At 39.7% G+C, this 24971-nt stretch overlaps 1 protein-coding gene across 4 annotated transcripts in view; it reads right to left on the bottom strand.

Annotated features, from left to right (window-relative positions):
- Positions 1 to 1266: 1266 nt before the first annotated feature.
- LOC101788319 (protein RoBo-1-like) overlaps positions 1267 to 24971 on the bottom strand; it is a 36088-nt gene continuing 12383 nt past the window's right edge. The window contains exons 5-6 of one of the 4 annotated variants that reach the window (XR_010046379.1): positions 19662 to 19769; positions 1267 to 1381 (exon numbers count right to left, since the gene is read on the bottom strand). Coding sequence is in view for 1 of the 4 variants with exons in the window: in XM_063245256.1 (XP_063101326.1) it covers positions 10079 to 10239 (161 nt within the window). In the remaining 3 variants the exon portion in view is untranslated. Of the gene's footprint in view, positions 1382 to 9785; positions 10240 to 17040; positions 17171 to 19661; positions 19770 to 24971 lie in introns of those variants that run through there. The other 3 variants (XR_010046380.1, XR_010046381.1, XM_063245256.1) reach the window with 3 other exon arrangements.

Below are 24971 nucleotides of genomic sequence, written 5' to 3'. Positions count from 1 at the left end.
GCGCCTCTATTCTTCGCTAAAGAACTAAAGAAGACTAGAAGGCCCACTAATTTACACATTGTTTGAAGTAACTTGTTTATATGCAGGGAGATTTGCCTATGAGTTTAACCTTTTTACCTAACCTTAGTTACTTTTCCCACAAGATAGATACTCGCCATTTTCCTTATTGCCTCCCCCCACCCACCTATCTGGGCCATAAAGAATTTGGGTTTCTGGTGACCTCTCCCCGACCTGGTGATGATCTGTCATAAAATGAGCCAGCCCCAATTTTCAGAACTGCTTAGCTTAAGAGAAATTACCGGGTAATACTATGGCCCAAACCCCGATCGGTGCTTTCCTTTTGTTCTGTATGTATCAAATGGGTTAGATATCAGATCTTTGTAAAACTTAAGTTCCAGCATCTCATAACTCGTGACCCCTTCGCACTCACTAGTGAAGACAAGCTGTCCTGGGATAATTAACTCTCCACTTTCTTCTCCAAATATTGCTGCAGACGTGCCACTCTGAGATAATGTCAGTCTGCAGGATGGGAGTAATTTGAGCAACACCAGGAACTCCCGGGACTGTCAGAGCTAAGTGGACAGCAATACAGTTTCCAGATGCGGGTCAACAGGTTTAATGGCCTTACAGGTTTCCCCCCACTTTCCCTTACTTTTAAAAACCCCTTTCCCCAGTCTTGGGCGCGCAGTCTTTGGGTCGATCCAGGAGAGACTGTGCCACCAGGACTGGCTCAATAAAGCCTTTGCCACTTAAGTTTTGGACTCTTGTTTCCTTGGACTTTATACCGGGGCCCACGTTACAACACTTACAATAGACACATTGCTCCTTGTTGAGTGGGGGTGCTCCTTGTCTCCTTATTAGTTTTCCTTGTTTGAATTTGGTGTTACAGTCTTTTCACAAAGGAGCTCCAACACTTTTGTAACTTTTTTATTGTTTGTTTCCTGCCAGATCTCTCGATTATCAAAGACCTTATGAGCTATTTCTATCAGCTGACTAATGGGCATTTCCTCAACTTCTGCAATTTTCTCTTTATATCTGGGGCCAACTGGGAGACAAAAGCAATAATAGCCCTTGCATTCTCAGGCGCGACCAGGTCTACAGGTGTATAAAGACAATAGGCCTCTAGAAGGCACTCCAAGAACACGGAAGGGGACTCGCGAGCCATTTGCCTTCCCTCTGACACCTTGGACAAGTTCCTGGGCTTTTTGGCTTATCCACGAAGTACACTCAGAAACAACTGGTAACATTGGGCTAAAGCCTCCTTACCTTTGGCAGAACTGGGATCTCAGTCAGGGCGGTTACTGGGGGTCACTTGTGGGGTTTCCATCAGGGTCTAGGACAGCCTTTTGTCCCAGGGTACGGATGCAAGTCTGCTCTTCAACTGTGAAAAGAACCCTGAGAATCTGTTGGCAATCATCCCAAGTGGGCAGTGAGTTGAGAAAATAGATTCTAGCAGATTAATGAGATTTTTCTGGATCCTTAGAAAAAGGAGGATTTTGTCCTTTCCAATTATAAAGGTCAGAAGTAGAGAAAGGGGTATAGACAAATATGGAGGCTCCCAAGTCATGGGGGTTGGGGACCGCCTGGAGGGGATACAGGGCGGGTAGAAGTCAGATTCCAGGTGGGGTCAGCTCCCACCTTGTATGGGGCTCAGGACCTACAAGGGGGCTCTGTCAAAGGTACCCCCTCATCATCCCGAGGCGGGCAATATGGGAGAGGTGAAAGAAACTCCTCGTCATTGTTCCTGTCCTGCAGGACCAGCAGAGGAGCAGTTGGTTTCTCAGGCGGGGAGGCTTGGGCAAGGCTTGCCTGAGGTTTTGGTTTCTTTTTTAAAGGTGCCAGGAGCAGTGTCTTGAGACCGCTGTTGATTAAAAACTTTAAGAAAATGTTTAATCCAAGGCAGAGAGTCATAGATGAAATCAACCCATATTACGATATAGAGGCCATAGGTCTGCAGAGGAGGACCTGGGCAGATCTGGGGTGCCCTCACTGGCCTCTCTGCATGTCTGGAGGACTCTGGATATCTGCGCCCAGACTGCTGGAGTTCCCTCAGGCTTCCAGGTGCAGTGAAGGAGAGAGGTGGGTTTGAGGCTTCCACATCAGCCTCCCCATTCCCGGCTTCATTTGGAGACCTGCTGAGCTCCCGATAGGTGGGCTGGCCCACACTACCAGCCTAGCCCAGCCTGTTTAGCTGCCGCGCCTGGCCATAGGTCTGCAGAGGAGGAGCTGGGCAGATCTGGGGTGCCCTCACCGGCCTCTCTGCGTGTCTGGAGGACTCTGGATATCTGCACCCAAACTGCTGCAGTTCCCTCAGGCTTCCAGGTGCAGTGAAGGGGAGAGGTGGGTTTGAGGCTTCCACATCAGCCCCCCCCATTCCGGCTTCATTTGGAGACCTGCTGAGCTCCCCATAGGTGGGCTGGCCCACACTACCAGCCTAGCCCAGCCTGTTTAGCTGCCGCGCCTGGCCATTGTTCTGCAGAGGAGGAGCTGGGCAGATTTGGGGTGCCTGCATCGGCCTCTCCATGTGTCTGGAGGACTGTGGATATCTCTGCAACCAGGAAGGGTCCACAGGTTCCTGAAGCACTGCGGCCTGTGGTGAGTACCCTAACCCGGCTGCGATTGAAGAACTGTGGAGCTTCCAAGGGGCAGGTGGGCGCACAGTGTCCCTGAGGCCCAGCTTGTCTGGAACTGCGGAGTTCTGAGCAGGCAGAGGAGGGCCACTGGTTCTGTAGGCCTAATGGCTTGGGGTAGCACGGCACCAGAGTCTCAGTAGCTCCAAACATAGAAGGGGATTTTCAACAGATCCTGAGGAAGCTTTCAAATAACACTTGAAACACAGAAATATAGGAAAATGACAAAACAAAAGACCAAATTACAACCTCAAACCTCCAGCCCATCTCAAGAAACCCTAGGAGCGATGTATATAGAAGAAAATATATCCCATCCACCTCATATATTGGACACAATAGCCACTGAAATTGACAAGCAACTCCAGGAAGCTTTAAAGAAATTCAAACTCGAAATAATCTCCCAGATAAAAGAAGAAATGATAAAAGAAATGAAAGAGATTCTAAATATATCTAAAGAAAACACAGATAAAAAATTGGAGGAACTAAACAAAAAGATAGAATCCCTAGACGAGCAATATAAGAAACAAACAGAATACATAATGCAGATGCACAGAGATATACAGGAAATAAAAAACTCCACTGAAAGTTGTAAAAACCGCCTTAATGAAAGTGAAGATAGAATTTCAGACCTTGAAGACAGGATTGCAGCTAGTGAACAGGAAAGGAAAGATCTTTTGAAAATAACAAGGAACCAGGAAACAACAATTCAACAACTGCAAGACGATGCAAAGAAGAATAACATAAGAATGATAGGGATTAATGAAAGAGAGGGAGACAACATGAAGGATGTCAGGAGGATATTTAGAGAAGTAATAGCTGAAAATTTCCCAAGCATGAGATCAGAAACTGACATCAGGATCAGTGAAGCATATAGAACTCCAAACAGTCATAACCAAAATAAAACTACACCCAGACATATAATAATCACCATCCCAGAAATCCAACACAAGAATAGATTATTAAAAGCTGTCAGAGAGAAAAGACAAATCACTTATAAAGGAAAACCTATCAGAATCACAGCAGACTTCTCAGCACAAACGATAAAGTCAAGAAGAGCATGGAGTGAAGTATTCCAGATCCTAAAGCAAAATGATTTCCAACCAAGACTGATATATCCTGCAAAACTATCATTCAAAATAGATGGTGCAATACGATACTTCCATGACAAAGAACAGCTGAAGAACTTCATGAACACCAAACCAACCCTGCAAAAAATATTGAAAGACAGTTTAGATACACAAAGGAAAAAACCACTAAGCAAAGCAAATAATTAAACAAAACAGAAAGATAAAGATGCAACAGCAGAGAGATAACATTCCTACAATTAACCAGCATTTAACAGTAATAACCATTAATGTAAATGGTCTCAATGCACCAATCAAAAGAAACAGACTAGCAGAATGGATCAAGAAACAAAATCCAACCATATGCTGTTTACAGGAAACCCATCTAACCCAGAAAGATACTCACAGACTGAAAGTCAAAGGATGGAAAACAATTCTTCATGCAGCAGGAATCCAAAAAAAGGCAGGAGTAGCCATTCTGTTTGCAGACAACGTGAACTTTAAACCAACAATGACCATAAAGGACAAAGAAGGTCACTACATACTCGTAAGGGGAAAACTCCAAGAGGAAGAGATAACTATCTTAAATATATACGCACCAAACTCCAGAGCACCCAGTTATATAAAACAATTATTAACAGAAATGAAAACTCAAATTATCAGTAACACAATTGTAACAGGAGACCTTAATACACCACTGACACCAAGGGACAGATCAACCAGACAGAAAATGAGCAAAGAAATAACAGAACTGAATCACACCTGTGAACAAATGGGTTTGATAGACATATACAGAATGTTCCACCCAACAACATCAGAATACACATTCTTCTCAGCAGTACATGGATCATTTTCTAAAATAGACCATATATTAGCTCACAGAACATATTTAAGCAAATGCAAAAGAGTTGAAATCATCCCTTGCATATTATCGGATCATAGCGCTCTGATATTAGAAATTAATGACAAAGTATACTGCAAAAATTCCGCAAACACATGGAAACTAAATAACACACTCTTGAGTAATCAGTGGGTCACAGAAGAAATTAAAGAAGAAATTAAACAATACCTAAAAGAAAATGAAAATGCAGATACAACTTACCGGAATCTGTGGGATGCAATGAAAGCTGTTCTGAGAGGAAAATTTATTGCACTGAGTTCCCACATCAGGAAAACAGAACGAATACAAATAAATAACTTGATGCTACACCTCAAACAGCTAGAAAAAGAAGAGCAAGTCAAGCCCAAAGCCAAAAGAAGAGAGGAAATTATAAAAATCAGAGCAGAAATCAATGCAATAGAGACTAAGAAAACAATCCAAAGAATCAACGAATCAAAGAGTTGGTTCTTTGAAAGAATAAATAAAATCGATAAGCCCCTAGCCAACTTTATTAAAAAAAGGAAAGAAAAAGCTCAAATTCATGCAATAAGAAATGAAAAAGGAGAAATCACTACAGACCCAATAGAAATACAGAGGATCATCAACACCTATTTCGAAAACCTCTACTCTCAAAAGTTTGATAACACAGAAGAAATAGACAGATTCTTGGAAGCATATGAAGTACCAAAGCTAGATCAAGAGGATATAAAACTGTTGAATAACCCAATCTCTGCTAATGAAATTGAGAATGTAATTGGGTCCTTTCCCACCAAGAAGAGCCCAGGCCCAGATGGATTCACTGCAGAATTCTACAAGAAATATAAAGAAGACCTAATGCCGACACTCCTCAAACTATTCAATGAAATTGAAAGGGAAGCAATCCTTCCTAAGTCATTCCTGGAAGCAAATATTACTCTAGTACCAAAACCTGAGAAAGACCCAACTATAAAAGAGAACTATAGAACGATCTCCCTAATGAACACAGATGCAAAAATCCTCAATAAAATATTGGCAAATAGGATCCAGCGAATCATCAAGAAGATTATACACCATGACCAAGTGGGATTCATCCCAGGAATGCAAGGATGGTTCAACATACGCAAATCAATAAATGTAATCCACCATATCAATAAAGCCAAAAATAAGAATCACATGATCATCTCTATAGATGCAGAAAAAGGCTTCGATAAGGTCCAACACTTATTCATGATAAGAACTTTACAGAAAATTGGAATAAATGGTCTTTACCTCAATATAATAAAGGCCATTTATGACAAACCAACAGCCAGCATCATACTAAATGGCCAAAAATTGAAAGCCTTTACTTTAAAATCGGTTACAAGACAAGGATGTCCTTTATCACCACTCCTATTTAATATAGTACTGGAAGTACTAGCCAGAGCAATTAGGCAAGAAAGAGAAATAAAAGGGGTAAAGATAGGAAAAGAAGAAGTTAAATTATCATTGTTTGCAGATGACATGATACTCTACATAGAAGACCCCCTAAACTCCATTGAAATACTCTTAGATACAATAAATAAATTCAGTAATGTGGCTGGATACAAAATCAATACTCAGAAATCAATAGCATTCCTATACACGAACAACAAAATTACAGAGAGGGAAATAAGAGAAACTGGACTATTCACATTAGCAAGCAAAAAAATGAAATATTTAGGAATTACTCTTACGAAAGAAGTGAAAGACTTATACAGTGAAAATTATAATACACTGAAAAAGGAAATTGAAGATGATCTCAGAAAATGGAAAGACATCCCTTGCTCATGGATAGGAAGGACAAACATTGTGAAAATGGCCATTCTCCCAAAACTCTTATACAGATTCAATGCAATCCCAATAGAAATACCATCAACATACCTTATAGATCTAGAGAAATCACTCCTAAATTTCATCTGGAACCAGAAAAGACCTAGAATCGCAAAGGCAATTCTAAGCAGCAAAGACAAAGCAGGAAGCATCACAATCCCTGACTTGAAGTTATACTACAAAGCAACAGTAGTAAAATCAACATGGTATTGGAATCAAAACAGAGCTGAAGATCAGTGGAATAGATTAGAAGATACAACCACAACTACGAACACACTCAACCACCTTATTTTTGATAAAGGAGCCAAGCAGGTTCACTGGAAGAACGACAGTCTCTTTAATAAATGGTGCTGGAAAAACTGGCTCTCCATTTGCCGAAAACTAAAGCTAGACCCATGTCTATCACCATGTACTAAATTAAAATCTAAATGGGTCAAAGATCTGAATATTAAAACAGAAACACTAAATCTATTGGAAGACAAAATAGGTAGAAACCTTGGAGACATAGGAGTAGGTAAAGAATTCATGAACAGGACTCAAACCGCACGGGAAATACTTCCCAGAATCAATAACTGGGACCACTTCTTATTAAAAAGTTTCTGCATGTCAAAAGAAATCTCCAGCATAGTGAAAAGAAAACCCACAAACTGGGAAAAGATTTTAGTGAACTCTCTCTCAGACAAGGGCCTCTTGTCTAAAACATATAAAGAATTAAAGAAACTCAGACCTCCGAAATTCAAACATCCAATCCAAAAATGGGCATCTGAGATGAATATGCAATTCTCAGATGAAGAAATGCAAATGGCAAATAAATACATGAAAAAATGCTCATCATCATTGGTCATTAGAGAAATGCAAATTAAAACCACACTGAGATACCATCTCACTCCTGAAAGAATGGCCAGGATCAAGAAAACCGACAACAAATGCTGGAGAGGCTGTGGGGAAAAAGGAACTCTCCTGCACTGCTGGTGGGAGTGTAGACTGGTACAGCCTCTGTGGAGATCTGTCTGGAGATTTCTCAAAAAGTTGGGACTGGAAATCCCATTTATTCCAGCTATTCCACTTCTAGGCATATTACCAGAAGAACTGAAAGCATCATACCATAGTGATATATGTGCACCTATGTTTATAGCAGCACAATTTGTAATCGCCAGATCTTGGAAACAACCCAAGTGCCCATCAACTGAGGAATGGATAAAAAAGTTGTGGTATTTCTATACAATGGAGTATTATTCAGCTATAAAGAAGGATCACATTGAGATATTTATCAATAAATGGGCGCAGCTTGAGACCATACTCATTAGTGAAATAAATCAATCTCGCATGTGTGAATACCGAATAGTTTCCCTAATGTAAATAATGATTCAAATATATAAAAATATGTGGTAATCATGATTCCCCATTAGGTGGCCTTGAAGCCTTATAAAGTTTTCACTCATTAATTAGAAAGGCTTTATTCTGGGCTTCTTGATATGAAAATATTTGAAGCTAGAGTATATGAAGTTTTATCCAAATATTTCAAGGAAAAAGACACTATGGTAACTACTATTAAGTCAGGTTATAAGGTGGTGAAGTACTAAGTTGTTGAAACAGTCATGCTGTGACCTCTATTGTTATATTGTCATGTCCTGTTTTATCTCAATCTCCCCCTTATTGTTTCAAAAAAAATTATTTAGTCATTTCTTATGTTTGTCTTAATTAAAGAAAAAATTCAAAAAAATTAGGATATATAAATAGTAACTCTTTTCGATTTCCTATTAACTTGTTTTGAAGTCCTGTAGTACTCCCACGATCTTGTTTTGACTGATTAGACTCTGTTCCATTCTATATGATAGTATCAAGTTTGAAGACATAGGCAACTACTTTGAAGACAATAAGATTCACTAAGATACCCATTCTGGTTTGACTATTGTCTTCTTTGGAAGTCCTGTAATGCTTACAATGCCTAAGTTTTATTGGTCTTGTTCTCTACTGTTTTGTCCAACTTTATAATATCTAATAAGATAGACAATTCTTTTTAAGGAAACAAGGGACAACGTTGATAACCATTGTTGATAAACTTGTACTCTGTTCTACACCATGTGCTATGTCTATCCTTGGTATTGACTGACAGCTTTGTTTTGCCATATTTGACTGTATTCTCCCCCCCCCCCAAAGAAAGTAATAAGCACTAAGGAGTAATAAAATCCAAGATGTGTAAATTTTGTTGTAAAAAAGAGAGGGAAAAAAAAAAAAAGAAAAAGAGCTCTAACGGATATAACAGCAAGTGTGTTTGGGGGTGTTAAATAGCTGACTTTATCAATGTTTTTGGAACATTGAACACAGCTGTTTGCAGTCTCCCTGTTTGAATGTCCACCTTGTGTTCTTTGATACTGTGATTTGAGGAACTATTTTCAAGAAGATAGTGTGTAATCTACTAGCAGGTAATTTCTTACTGTTATGTTTTTTTGTTTTGTTTTGTTTTGTAGTTCTGTATTGCGTGTACCCTTACGCCGCTTTGGTTTGTTTTGTGTTTTTCTCTTTTTCCTCTTAAATAAAAAAAAAAAAAACGATATAGACAAATTGATCAGGATGGGCTGGGGGACCAAAAACATACCTCTGGACTGTTTGTGATAAATCCATGCCAAAGCTCCCAACAGGGGGCCACTCAGGAACACCTTGAGGCCAGTCTAAAGAAACTAAAACTCACAAGCACCAGGGATGTCCCCATACCCCTCAGCTATCCTTTTAAAATCTTTAAAATGTTCCGACTAAACTCAGGGGAGTTAGTGGGACAGATGTACTTTGTCCCATTTTTAATTCCTGTAATTCCTTGTGAGAGAAAAATGTCAAAAGAAAGGAGGACAGCACACAAAAAGAGACAAAAGACAATAGACAGGACAGCAAGACATAAGACTCTTTCTCCTCAGTTGGCGGATCATCTGGGACCTAGAAAAAAAACTGTTATCACTTAAAGCATAACAGAAAGGATGACAGTCACCTGTAAAACCAAAAAGGCCACATAAGATCATTCTACAGAGGATAGCAGTCTATGTCAAACTAAGAAACCAATTGTCCTGTACAAATCAAAATTCAAATGGACTATGAGGGTCCCAAATTGGAGTGCATCCCACTCCATCAAATTTGTGCGCACAATTGAAATCAGAGTGAAATAAGGAATACTCACAGTTAGAAGCAGCAGGGGTCGAAAACCAAGAACAGCAAGGGGATGCTGTGGGAGTTAGCTGAATAGGGACAGTAAAAGGGGGCAAAAAAAGAGAAAAGGGGGATCGTGGAGTAATCTTGGATGAGCCCCTAAATGTGGCACCCCCAGACGCCAAGAGTGAACCCCTGCCCCTAATCTTCTGTTGCCAACTCTCAAAAACAACAGGACAGAAAAAATAGAAAAAGAGAAGCGCTTTATTTTAGCTGGTACCCAACGGTGTCAAGTCAGGCAGTTGCTAGACTGAACACCCAGAGCAAAGGAATCTGAAACTTTTGAAGGCAAGAACCACAAAGTGAGGGGGGTTTTGGGTACAGCTTGACCTGGGGACTTTTCACGCACATAACATGTTTTTAACATAAATACAAGGTTGTGGTTTTTTGTGTTGGGTCATGGAACAGATGTCTCCATCAGGACAAACAATTTTTATCATCTTTTATGGAGCAGTTTGGGGTGAGGAGGGGTTGGTGCTTTACAGAACAGCAAGATGGCGAAGGGAACTGGTTAGCAGGTTACAACAGTAAGGAGAGGTGACAATCCTTATTTGCAGATAAGCTGAGGTTTGTCTTGTGTCTGGGCAGTAGGGGAAGTTCTGGCCCACTGGGATTCCCACAGTTCCTTCCTGAAGTCTCCCTGAAAGAGGAATTGAATGCTTGAGCCAGGAGTCTTCAGTGCCTGAGCAGGAAGCAGGGCTGGATCCTGGGAGGTGCACAGCTCACCAGATGACCAGGGCTGAGCCTGCCAGGAGTCCTGCCAGGAAGAGCTGACAACACTTCCAGCATTTGGCCATAGCCTGGCTCCCTCACAAGACTAAGCACATGGGAAGAGGACCCATTCTGGTGTCCATGACCTCATCCCAGTGGACACCCAGTCTAGAGGAAAGCTGGACAGGAGGCAGAGGGCAGATGTAAGGTCCAGGCCTGGCAGCATAGCGCTCAGTCTTCCTTACCCCTAAGCCATCTTGGGTTCAGGGGAAACCAGAATCCAGTCCTGGTGAAGGCTTTGAGGTTTAGAACACACTTGGTCAGGGCAGTGAAGGGGAGGTGGGGCTTCACACCACAGAGGGTGCAGGCAGGAAATGTCCAGAAGGGTGAACAGGGTAAACAAGAGGCAAACATTCTCATGTGAGTTCTGGCTCCCAGATGGCCCATCCACATGGGGAAGCTGGGTGTGACCTAAAAGCTGCACCTCCTCATGCATTTCTTTGTTGGTCAAGTTTTGGTGCATGGGCACCATGGGAACCACTCCTGGTCCAGCCCCATATCCCTGTATGGCTAGTTTGATTAATTAGGGAACATGAAGGCACAGTAATGAAAGACCCACCACCCCACTCATAGAGGCCACCTCAGTGGCCAAGCACGACACCAACACAGGCTCAGGCTCCTGGAGCCTTCCACACCTACCCACTTCTTCATAGTCCAGCCCTTGCTCTTAGCTTTGTTCTGTGGTTTCTCCTTCTCAAGACCTCTCAGGTCCTCTGCTCCTTGGTGAGGAAGATGCAGAGGCAGAAGTGCCAAGGTGGCAGGGAGGAGGCCCTTTGTGGAGCAACAGCATCCCTCTAGAATCAGGACCAGTGCTCTGCACAGCATACATCTTGCTGGGTGAGAATCCACGTGCAGAGTAGTAGTGGAGCTTTGGGGCTCTTGTGGTTGCATCCTGGGGCCTCTCTGGCTCCATGCTCTCTGGACTTTTCCAGGATGCCTTGGAGCTCCTGAAAGCTCTGCCTCTGTTGTTTGAATGCTGTAACACCACCATGCCCACTTGCTGAGGACTGAACAGACAAAAGTGTCATGTACTCCTCAGCAGACTCTGAATTCACAGTGTTGACAGCATTCAGGAAACACCCTGATTCTTACCCTATGGTGCCTGGGGACAGAAACCCTTGGTCAGCATTGCAATCCAACTTTGTGCTGGGGTTTTCTCAGTGATAAAATATGGATGATGAGAGTAACCTTGCAGTGGTGGGTGATTGTTATAGATTGTCATGGCTCGAGGTTTTCATCTGCACTTGTGTAGGACATTGCTGTGGGATTCAGGCCCCTGGCTAATTATGCTATGTCTTTAGTGTTGTGGACAGATTTCCTGCACTTTCTTGTGTTAACTCTGGGTGACCATCATGAAATAACATTATAAATTCCATGTCCCAATTCTAATTGTTCTCCTCACAACCTCTGACTACAACAGTGATTATATGAACATTTTAATTTGGATACAAAATTCTCCCCAAAAGTGATGTACCATGGTGTGTCAGAACCCTGTGGTCTGCTAGGGAGAGCCTCAGCTTTATGGGGGCTACTGAGGAAAGTGAGATTCAAGTGCCATCAAAGGGGACACTGAGTCCCTGCCCTCTCTTCTCATTCTCTCTTCTTAGCACCAACACGATGAGTCAGCATGTACAGACATGCAGAGAAGATGGTTCCTGACTCATAGAAGGTTTTAGGAGTGCTAGCTGCCACTGCCCTCACCATTTGTGACCTATACTGGGACCCCAGATACAAGATTCCCCTGTTGTGAGGGCTGGCTGGGTATCTCGAGGATCCGTAAGACAGGATGAATCCTTCCCAAAGAGAGAAGAAGCAAGAAAGAATGGACAGTCACTGCAGAAGTTCAAGGCTGTCCAGAGACAAAGCTGAGTTGAGGTCCATTGTTGTAGTCAAGGTTTATAAGGAAAACAACTTAATACAGATGGAATAATGGAGGATCACAGGAAAAGGAGGGAAACCTTCAATGAAGAATATTAAAAAAATCTAGAATACATGAATCAGATTCAAAGAGAATATCAGGAAATTAAAAACTCCATTGAAAGCTGACAAAACTGCTTGAAAGAAACTGAACATAGACTATCAAAACTTGAAGACAGGTTTGCAATGTGTGATTATAAAAGGAAAGATCACTTAAAAATAACAAGGAACCAGGAAGTAGCAATACAAAGGCTAGATGATGACAAGAGAATCTATAACTTAAGAATAAAAAATGTGAGTGAAGAAGCAGGGGTAAACACTAATGAAATACAAAGGCTATTCACAGAAACAGTTAAGGAAAACCTCCCAACCATAGGAAAAGAGAATGATATTCAGATATATGAGGCATACAGAACTCCAGCCAGCTACAACCAAAATAGATCTATACCCAGGCATATCACAATCAAGATCCCAGAAATTCAACACAAGAACAGAATATTAAAAGCTGTCAGGTAAAAGAAATAGGTCATCTATAAAGGAAAACCCATCAGAATTATGACAGACTTCTCAACACAAACCATCAAATCAAGAAGAGCTTGGAATGAAGTATTCCAAGTCCTGAAGGAAAATAACTTCCAACCCAGATTGATGCACCCTCCAAAATTCTCTCTCAAAATTGATGGAGAAACAAGATGCTTTCATGACAAAGAGGAACTGGGGGAATCTGTGACCACCAAACCAAACCTACAAAAATATTGAAGGACGAGAGAAAGAGAGAGAGAGAGAGAGAGAGAGAGAGAGAGAGAGAGAGAGAAACAACATGGTTTCAGGAACAGCAACAGAGGGGCCTTACTGAACAGGGCAGACAGTGGAATGAGAGGGAAAAGTAGACAACCAACAGCAGAAAAGTAGCATGGCAGAGATGATACAGAGAAGGTTAGCTATAATCACTAACCTAGATGGCCTCAATACGCAGATAAAAAGAAACACAGGCCGAGTATATCAGGAGATGGGGCCCACTGAGATGCCCTATGTAAGAAATATGATTAACCTGAAAGGCGGTTTGTGAACTGAAAGTCAAAGATGAGAAAATGATGCTCTATGTGACAAGGACTTGAAAAAAATGGGGGTAGCTTTCAGCAGCTGCAGATAAGTTGGAAAGAGTAACACTTTTATATAATGGAGAACTACTCAGCTATAAGGAAGTAAAACCTTGAGGCTCTTGTAGGAAATGGAATACAACTTAAGATCAGGTTCAGGGGTGAAAAGATTCAGAACCACTTAGGTAAATAGCAGGCTGCCTCCCTAATCTAAAACTAAAGGAGTTAGAGGGATACAAGATGTACAATGTACCCTGTGAAAGTGAAAGGGGAGGAATTGTCTAAAAAGGGAAGGCAGTGGACGTTGTTAATCCTGTATCATGATTTGAAACCCATATTGTTTTCATGGCTTTGTTTAGTTTGGTCATATTCTGTTCCAGTTTGTCTACTTGTACTATATTTGAGGACACAGACAGTTTTTCCAAAAATAGCAGGTTATACTACAGTAACCATCTTTAATTTCCTATTAACTTAATCTGAAGCCTTGTATTATTTACACAGTCTTGTTATGACTGATTTTATTTGAATCTGGTTTGTTAGAGTGCTGTCTTCTATTTTCTTTCTCATTTGGTTTTATTCTTTTCAAAACAAAAAAATATTTTTAGAGTCAATGAAAAAGCAAGATTGCTTGGAGTCCATAAAAATGCAAAACAACACAATTGACATTAAAAAATGTTCATAGACATCATGACAGAAAACTTTCCTGACAGAGAAAAAGAATTTGACACAGATAAATGTGGCATATAAGATTCCATTTAGCAATGATCAAAAAACTGTCTACAGCCAGGCACATCATAGTCAAGATTCCAGAAATTAAACACATGAATGGAATCCTAAAAACTGTCAGAAGAAACAAATCACTTGTAATGGAAAGTCCATCAGAATTACAACTGACTTCTCTGCACAAACTCTAAAGTCAAGCTGAGCATGGAGTGAGTACCCCAAGTTCTAAAGAAAAACAACTTTAAGCCCAGATAAATATACCCCCCAAAATTATTTTTCAGAATTGATGGAGAAATAAGATACTTCCATGACAAAGAACATCTGAAGAAATTTATGACTACTAAACAGTAAAGACTACAGCTCTACAAACCCCAACAGAAGGAATCCAGCAGGAAAGGGCAACATTCAGGAGGAAGGGGAAAGAGGGGGAAAGGCAACAAGAGGAAAATAACAGGATAGGGATAAGTCGATACATATCAGTTATAACCATCAATGTGAATGTTCTCAATTCACCATTCAAAAGACACAGACTGGCAGAGTGGAATAAGAAGTAAGATCCAACAATATGCTGCATTTAATTCAAAAAGAATTTCAAAGACCAAAATTCAAAGGATGGAAAACAATACTCCATGTGACAGGCACCCAGAAAAAAGCAAGGGTACCTATTCTATTTTCAGACAAAGCAGATTTCAAGTCAAGACTGATTAAGCAAGACAATGAAAGTCATTACAAATTCATAAATGGAGAAATCCAAGAGGAAGAGACAACAAGCATAAATATATGTGCAACAGATACCAGGGCACCCAAATATATAAAACAATTACTAACAAACATGAAAAACCAAATAAGGCCTAATACAGTTGTATTGGGAGACCTCAATACCCCTCTGCCACAAAAAGACAAATAAACTAGATGAAAAAATCAATAATGAAATATTAGAACAAATCAAACTTTTGAACAAGTGAACTTAGTAGAAGATGTCAATGGAGTATTCTACCCCACAACATCAGAGTACATATTCTTCTCAGCTGCACAGGCAAAGTTGGCCAAAATAAACCATATATTGCTCACAGAACATGCTTAAGTAAATGCAGAGGAATTGAAATTATCTCATGCAAACTATCAGACCACACTGCAGTGAAATTGGCAATCCATGGAAAAAGAATCCACAAGGACTTCATGAACACATGGAAATTAAATAGTACACTGCCGAACAACCAGTGGGTCACAGATGAAATTAAAGAAGAAATTAGATGGCTTCTACAGTGGAATGATAATCAAAATATAATACACCAGAACTTTTGGGACGCAATGAAAAACAGTCTTAAGAGGGAAATTTATAGCAGTGAATACTGATATCAGGAAGACAGAGCATGTGCATATAAATTACTTAAATGATTAACTTCAAACTTCTAGAGAAAAAAAAGCAAGTTAAGCCAAAAACCCATACCAAGGAGGAAATTATAAAGATTAAAGCAGCAATTAACACACTGGAGACAAAAGAAACAATGCAAAGAATCAATGAATGGAAGAGTTGGTTCTTTGAAAGACTAATGAAAATTGACAAACCCTTATCCAACCTTATCAAAAAAGGAATGAAAAAGACTCAAATCCACACAATTAGGAATAATGAAAAGACTGAAATCACAACAGACTCTGCACAAATCCAGAATATCATCTATACCTACTTTGAAAACTTGTATTCTAATAAAATGGAAAATACAGAAGGAATGAACAGACTCCTAGTTACACATGAATTACCAAAGCTGAATCAAGAAGATATAAAAATCCTAAATAAACCAATATCAATCAATGAAATTGAAAATGTAGTTAAAAACCACCAATAAAGTAAATCCCAGGCCTTGAGAGATTCACTGTTCCATTTTACAAGAAATTTGAAGATGATCTAATGCCACTAATGCTGAAACACTTTAGTGGAATTGAAAGGAAAGCAATACTTTCAAAATCATTCCTGAAAGAAAATATTATTTTAAAAAGAAAACTACCAACCAGTCTCTCTAAAGAACACAGATGCAAAAATCCTTAATAAGACACTGGAAAGCAGAATGCAGCAAATTATCAAGATGATTATATACCTTGGTTGTGTAGGATTCATCCTAGGAATGCAAGGATGGCTCAATACACATAAATCCATAAATGTAATGCACCATATTAAAAGAGCCAAAGACAAAAATCATATGATTATCTCAATACATACAGAAAAAGCTTTTGATAAAGTTCAGCAACAATTTATGAAAAACACCCTACATAAAATTGGAATAGATGGTCTTTATCTCAATCTGCTAAAAGCCTTCTACGACAAAACAACAGCCACTATCACATGAAATGGACTAAAACTATAAGCTTTGTTTCTAAAACCAGGAATAAGATAAGGATGTCCACTGTCTCCACTCTTAATCAATACAGTCCTGGAAAATTCAGTTCGTACAATTAGATAACAGAAAAAACAAAAGGAAGAAAGATAGGAAAGAAAGAACTTAAACCACTGTTATTTGTAGATGGTATGATACTCTACTTACAAGACCTCAAAAACTCTACCAAAGACTTCTAGATTTAACAAGCAAATTCAGAAGTGTAGCTGGATACAAAAATCCATGCTCAAAAATTAATAGCCTTCCTGTACACCAGTAACAAACTCTTCACAATGGTCATGTGGGCTGCTCATACAATCAATAAGATTTTTGTCTCCTGGATTTCTGATTGGTACAACTTCACGGACTCCAATTCTTTACTATGCACATTATCCATTTTTTTGTATATTATATGAGCTCGGTTATGATTGCCTTCATTAAACTCACTGGTCATTTTGTTTATTAAATCTATTATCCACTTAGATAGAAGAAATTGTATCATAATAACAATTCTCTTATCACTGAATATAGTTCAGCCATTTGTTTTTAATTTTCTCACCACATTTGCCCTTTGGATCAGCTTTTGGGGAGCTGAGAGTTTTGGAGACATTTTTACTTCATTTTCTTATGTTGCTATTGTTTATTGTGCTCAGGGTTGAGATTCAATTAGAGTGGAAGACATTTTGTCCTGGAATAAAGAGGTGTTGGGTTAGTGTCTGCTTCCGACTGGCATGATTGTCGTGTGGATTTTGGTGTTTATTTACCTCTTAAACCTACTCAGTTTAATAGTGAAGATAGAAGAAATAAAAACTATGCAGGGGAAAAAACCAAGGAAATGAAGAGTTTAAAATTGTATTTTAAATTGTAGCTATAAGACGCAAATTTACTCAAGCATTTTTCCCTTACAAGAAACTTATTCTGAAATCTCAAAAAGTCTTAGGGACACAGTTAAGCCTGTAAATCTGGGCTCTGGCCCTGTTCTGTTCATCTGTAAATAGCACTTTCTCAAAAAAAGTAGCAATATTGCTGGGCAGCAGGTTGAACTTTGCTCGAATGTAGATGGCTTGCACTGGGATGTAACCTGCCAGTGGGGTCACCTGACAGGCAGGGAAAATACACGTCTTAGGTCACCCATCTCAAAAACACCCCTTAAATATACCCAGCTCTGGCTCATAGTATGACTCATCTCAAAATCTCTAATAGATCTTCTCTTGTCTCCTACTGATATGTCCTGAAAATTCCTTTTCCATGATGGGAGTCAGTGAACTTGCAAACTTATTTCACCAAAGGGTGGAACAGTTTATTTATTTTGGACTTGAGGATGCTCAACTTCAGCCTGTGACAACCTGGCTTGTATGTTGCAAGGAGCCTTGTTGCTATGTTGCAAGGACAGGATGTCTAATAGTTATAACAACATCAACAGGTCCAACCATCTACCAATCATGCGTATTAGAAATTTTGTAAGAGTTTCACTTTTTAATCCATGCTCCATGATACTGTACTATTCTGCAGTTAATGGATAGATTAGATGAGAATGGAGGAGGAAGCAAAAATAAAGCAAAAGGAAGGGAGTGCATCAGTGAAAAGAGGAAATAAAACATACCTATCGATGTGCAGGTAAGAGCAGGCAGGGTGGCCCTTGGAATTATTTTGATAACTTTTCATCAATGGAGTAAAAGTTCAGCATTGGAGAGATTTAAGGGGATACTTGTGGGCGTGACAGAAGGCAGCAGAGGAGCAGGAGTGTAATGGAGAGTGAAGGACGCTTTGAGGACACGGGGACCTGGTGATATGTTGACAGCCTACGTCTGGGTTGCCTATACCCAGGGTCAGGTTACCCTGGCTTACTAAGGAAAAGCAGTGCTGAGATTCATTCTTATTCTCCACACATGTAAAGACACCAAATGCAGGATAAAAGGGAGAGATGAAGAATGGGAAGATAAAGGAAGAAAAGGGAAAGAGAAGAAAAAAGACAGCAATATAGAAAAAAGAGAACAACAAAAACCCACTCAGCAGCTACTCCATGCTCCTGGCATCTCTGCCTTCCTGGAGTCTCCCCTGAACCTTCAGCTTCATTCTCACAGCTTTAGGCAACATACTGTCACAGACTCCTGCCAGGGAGTGTGACCTGTCAAGTGCTTCTCTTGAGTCTCCCAGGCCCATACCATGTGGATGATGCCAGTGTTGGCTGCTGCTGAAGTGGCCGCTGGGGTCCCGTTGGGCCGTGGCTGTGGTGGTCTCTGATTACCTGCATAGCTGAGCTTTAGGTCATGATTCCCTAGACATCTCCAGTGAGAGAATACCCCACGGGCTTTCTTCACAGCTGACATGTTTCAGTTTTGCACCCTTGAGCCTACGAAGGGCAGTGTCTGTTCAGTTCTTGAAATGACCTCAAGGTGCCTTGGCCTCATCCCTGTACAAAGTCTTTGGTTTCTTTTTCTTTTCTGTTTTCAAAGTCCTTGGTTACACTTTTAAGCTAATCTTTTCAGTAAGTGTGCTCTTGAAGGCCCCAACTTTGTGCCACCTTCTGGATAGCTAAATGCAGTATCTCCATCTAGTGGTGAGACTCCCAGGACTGTGCATTTTCCCAAATCTACATACAAAGAAAATTTAAATCTGCATACACAGAGCCAGTGTAACTTAAATCAGACAGTGCCTCAGCTTGAGAGGAAACTTGATCCAAGCCAGAAAACTCATCAGGTCTCAGGACACAACCTCCTCCTTGCCTACCCTTGCCCCTCCTCTGTTCTTCCATGGTGCTTTGCAGCAAACAAATAAGGGGACAAGAGAGAAGAGAGAACAGCTAATAGAGAAGCCAAGGATTGGTCCCTAGACCTAATTCCTTGGCCTGAAGATACTTAATAGTGTCAAGGCAGAGCTATTGAACACCATCCTGGAAATATTCAGCAATAAAATCGGACAAAAGAAATCGATTATATGCATAGAATGGTTAAAGAACTATTGTATAAGTAAAAGGTGAGTACACAAAAATAACATTATACTAAAATAAATAAACGCAGTGTCCTGTTTCTGACTTCTGCCACTGAAACAGTTCAGAGGTCTGTTCAGAGGTCTGTGCTTCATTTCTGTTATACTTCCTACTTTTCCTTGAAAAAACATACCCAGTTAACAACTTAAATAAGTGAAAATGAATTCATTAAGCACAGTTACATACTTACAGGTGATATTAGATGAGCCACAGTGCTTCTGTCACCAGCTAATAAAGTTGTGGCTTCAGTGACAATGGAAAGATGCATTTTCCTTAAATTTGGAGGAAAAACCTTTAACTGGAAAGAAAGAGAAAATGGAGTTGGGGCCAGATCTGCACAGATCCAGCTGCCCCTGACAAAGGAAGGAGAGGGAAAGTAGGGAAGGGGCTCCCTGTGAGGACTGAAGGGGCACAGGTCTGAAGGCAAGGGTCAGGCTGGCCCTTCAACAAACCAAAGGGACAGGTGTAGGGTGCTGTGGGGGGCTGGGCTCTGCTGACTGTGATCTGCCCAGGCTTCCAGCTCTGAAGGAACCCCATGGCTGGAGGAGGACCGTATTCACATAAGAAGACCTCTCTGCTTTGGGCAGTCTTGGTCATGTGAAGTTTTGCTGGAGTGCACGTTGAGTGGGGACCTTTGGGCATCACTGGGGAGAAGAGATTTTGGACACACTATAAGTGCTGATCACTGGTTGTCCCTGTAAATCCCAACAATAACTTTACCTGCTTTTATCTTGGTGCCTTCTGTTTTGAAGAGGGGTGAGTTAGCCTGGTACATGGAGAGTATTAACATTGTTTTGCCAACATTTACACAGATACCCCCTAAATTATTACCATGCCTCTGTGCAGAGCCAAAAAGGCTCTGACCCAGAGTTTTACAAAATGAAGAGCTTTTAGTTACTTTCTGGGCCTCTGCAGGCCCAAATGAAGAGTCACAGTTTTTACGAAATCTGTTTTTATGTCCCTAGCTAACTTTGAAGAAGCTACAAACAATAGTTTTAATGAGTAATAGGTTAAGGGGCCACTAGTTTCTATGCTGCCCTAATGGTGGTCTCTGATGGTGAACCTGGCCTTCCCAGTTTGAAGAAAAAGAACACACTCAAGGTTCATGTTCATTTAAAAAAACATATTATATTAATCAATCCTAATTTTCAGGGAAAAGTACCATACCCAAAGCCACAACTGACAGTCTGGGATGACATATTTACAGCATACAGCAAACAAGAACTCAAAACTGAGGGACAGGGCACAAGGACAATGGATGAATAATGTGTTTGCAGTCAATCCTCAGAACAAAAAGAAAGGAAGGGAGGAAGAAAGAAAGAAAGAAAAGGAAGGAGGCAAGGAAGGAAGGAAGGAAGAAAGGAAGAAAGAAAGAAAGAAAGAAAGAAAGAAAGAAAGAAAGAAAGAAAGAAAGAAAGAAAGAAAGAAAAAAGACAGACGTAAAACAACCTAAAAGTAGACTTCATTACTTATAGTAAAATAAGTTAGGCCCTGCAGGGGTGCACAGGTGTGAGCAGCAAGGCCAGGCCCCAGCAGGGGTGAACATTGAGACCTCAGTGAGATGAATACCAGGGAAAGGTCTGGGGCACCCTGAGGAGGCTACAGTGGGTCAGTGAACTGAACCAGCACTGTGCTTCAGCACAGAATCAGCAGGTGAGTCAGTCTGTATTTAAGGGCTCTGGAGAACCCCACTGACAGTCCCAGGCCCTATGTCCAGAGGCCAAGATCAGCTCCACAGACAGCAGAAGTCTGTGGCAAACTTAGCTGCAGTGTGCAGCACACTTCTGGGATTTAACATGCACACTACTGCAGACCCGTGAGCAGCAGAGGGATTTTACTGTGTTTAGTTTTCTGTTTGCCTAATTAGTTATCCTTTCTCCTTGGTTGTATTTTGTCTTGCTTTGTTTTGTTTTATATTTTGTGATTGTTTTTCTTTTGTTTTTAGATCTTTTCTTTTTTGCCTCTTTTTCCTCTGTATTCCTTCTTTTTTTCATTATAGGTTTCTTCTTTTTTATTTTAAAGAGAAAAAAGTACAGAAAAATAAAAAATCCATCAAGAAAACAAGCAAAAAACCACAACAAAAGCTAAATTACAATAACAACAACAAAACAATAGTGATATAGGATTTCAAAACAAGATGACAGCAATTTAACAGTGTTTGCTACATTCCATATTGTCATCTTCAGAATAGTTGCTCAGGTGACCAGATACAGACATGCCAACTAGATCAAAGAATATGATCTCTCTTTGAGCAGTTTCTATCCTTATCACTATATGTTTTGTAACTGTTGTATCTGATTTGCTTTTTAGTTTCTTACACAAGTGGGAGAATATGGTATTTACACATATGAATTTGACTTATTTCACTTAGTTATGTTCTCTAGTTATATCCATTGACCTATAAAAGCCTCTAGTTCACCCATCTTAATAGATGAGTAGTACTCATTGAACAAAAATAGCATATCTTTTTTATCCATACCTCAGAAGATGGGCATTTGTGTTGTCTCCAAGATTTGATACTATAAATTCTGCAATTATAAACATAGGAGCACATATATAGCTCTGGTGTGATGATTTCAATTCTTCTGGGAAAATACCCAAAAAGAAAATGGCTGGGTGGGATGAAACCTCTAATCCTAGTTTTTTGAGGAATTTCCACACAGATTTACACAGTGGTTGTGCCAGTTTACACTCCCACCTATAATGCAAAAGAGTTTCTTTTCCCCCAACCCTTCCAGCATTTGTTATTTGTTGATTTCCTGATGTTAGCCATCCTCTCTGCAGTGAGCTGATACCTCAGTGTTATTTTAATTTGCACTTCTCAAATGATCAATAATGCTGAACATTTTTCATATATTTATTCCTGATTGTATTTCTTCATCTGAGAATTGTATATTCTTCTCAGATAGCTATTTTTGGATTGGGTCTTGAGTATGAGGGCTTGAGTTTTTCAGTTCTTTGTACATTCTATTTTTTTATTATTATTTAAAGAGAAAAAAATACAAAAACATGGAGAAAAACCAAAAAAGAAAAAAGGGTAGAAATAATACAGAATTACAGAAGAATAAACAGTAAGAAATCACTAGTTGATAAGTTACATATTGTCATTCTAGAAATAGTTATTCATGTTACAAAATTAAAGCATATAAAGTGACATTCAAATAGTGACACAGCCAACAGTTCTGCTCAATTTTCCAACAAAAACTTAGTAATATGGTTATCAGTCCTACACACTTGTTTTTTATCTTAAAGAGAGTAAGAGTAAACATATCAAATCAAAACAAAAAAGTTCATAAAGAAACAATTTCAAGTAATACAGATTTCAAAGTAAGTCCACTGGAGATCTTCACTATCTATCTCGTTGTCTGTAGTTTTCTTCCAAATAGTCGTCCCCATCTTCACACACGTTGACTATATACTGCATATTATAGAACTGATCAAATCATTACAGGATGATGAAGGCTTTTTAGGTCTTCAAGACCTGACATTGAGGAAGTCAATAATGACTACCATAATGTCTCTCATTCTCTTCGTAGTAGCTGTCCTTCTCTTTACCTATGCTGAAATTGAACTTAAGAGACTAGACCAATATCACTCTGAAGAGTGAATAATAGTATTGATAGATTTTATATCATAATATTATGGAGTGAGCATTGGGTTTTGAAGTGTCTCTTCTTCTTCAGAGTATCTGTTATTTACATCTTGCATTACATAATCTGTCCCCATAAATAGTTTAAAAACTCTTCCCATGTGTGAATTTCGACATGTATATCTATCCTCTCTGTATTATACGGAAAACCCGATCATAACGAGACAACAAAACAAATACCTAGAAAAACATGCAATGAAAAAGACACCTAAGACCACTGTATTAGATGATCTAATCATCTAATACAGTGTTAGTTATTATGCCTTCTCTTGTTATTTTTAATAGACTTGTCCACATCATCAGGTTTAATATAGGTTAGCACAGTATTATGTAGCCATTTTTATAAAAAAACAACTTTTAAAACATTGTGGGACTTGAGAGCAGTTAATAATCAAAACCGGTATGGATATCTTTTACATCTTATCATCTTCAGAATAGTTGCCTCTGCTTTTAGACTTGATACTATCAAGCATACCAAATTCGAAGAAAATCAGCCAAGGCAAACCCGTGGTCTAAAAAACCAGACTCAACTAAGATCAGACATAGTAAGACAATATAAGTAATACAGAGTTTGAGTTTAAGTTAATAGGAAATTGAGGATAGTTACCATGGTATAACCTACTATTTTTGGGTTAGATATCTGTGTCCTTAAATCTGATATGAGTGAACAGACCAGAACAAAATATAATCAAACTAAACAGAGCAATAAGACTACTGTGACTTTTAAATCCTGATACACTATTAACAGTGACCTCTGCCTTCCTGTTTTAGGCTATTTTTCACATTTCCCCTTCTCAGGATGCTTTGTACATTTTGGGTCTCACTAGCCCCTTTAGTTTTTAGATTAGGGGGCCAGCCCATTGTCTATTTGAGTGTTGCTGAACCTTTCTATCCCTGACCTTGATCTTGAGCTGTACTCCTTTACTCACTAAAGTCATAGGATTTTCCTTCCTTCCTTCCTCTACACTGCCCAAAAGTGTCATAGCTTTCCAATCTACCTGCAGATGCTAGATGAGTTAACCCTATTTCTATCTGGTTTCCTGTCACATATAGCTTTGCTTTCTCATCTTTGACTTTCAGTTTATTAACCCTCCATCGGGTTGAGTGTATTTCCCATTCAGAGCATCTCGATGGAGACTGCCTCCTAATCTATTCTGCCTGCTTTTTTTTTGTTTTAGAGTATTAAGGCTATCTGTATTAAAGATTATAGCTTACCATCTCTGCCTCATGTCTGCTACTCCACTTTACTGCTATAATTTGTCCACCTTACTCCCACATTCCACTGTCTGCCCCATTCATTGAGGCCTCTCTGCCACTGTTGCTGGAATCCTGGGATCCCTTCTTCTCTCACTCTGGAATGTCCTTCAGCATTCTTTGTAGGGTTGGGTTCATGGCCATGAACTCCCACAGTTCCTCCTTGTCTTGGAAACATCTTATTTCTCCATTAATTTTTAGAGAGAGTTTTTCTGGGTACATCATTCTTGGTTGCAAATTATTTTCTTTCAGGGCTTGGACTATTTCCCCTCATGTCCTTCTGGATTTGAGAGTTTGTGTTGATAAGTCTGTTATTTTGATAACTTTTCCATTGTAGGTAATCTACTTCTTTTCCCTGGCTGCTTTTAGTATTCTGTTCTTTTGGTAGATTTCTGGAATCTTGATTATTATATGTCTGGGTATAGGTCTGTTTTGGTTGTAGGTGGCTGGAGTTCTGTATGCTTCATTTATCTGGATATGATTTGTTTTTCCTATGCTTGGGAAGTTTTCCTTTAATATATCTGTGAATATTCTTTGTAGTTCATTTTTGGTTACTCCTGCTTCCTCACTCATGTGTTTTATTCCTAAGTTATGTAT

Source organism: Cavia porcellus, unplaced genomic scaffold (genome assembly GCF_034190915.1).
Source record: "Cavia porcellus strain 051 isolate PalLab524CR breed Dunkin Hartley unplaced genomic scaffold, mCavPor4.1 scaffold_2, whole genome shotgun sequence".
In the NCBI taxonomy this organism is placed as follows: Eukaryota; Metazoa; Chordata; class Mammalia; order Rodentia; family Caviidae; genus Cavia; species Cavia porcellus.
Note: the sequence above shows the minus strand (reverse complement) of the source record. Positions and strands in the feature narration are given on the sequence as shown.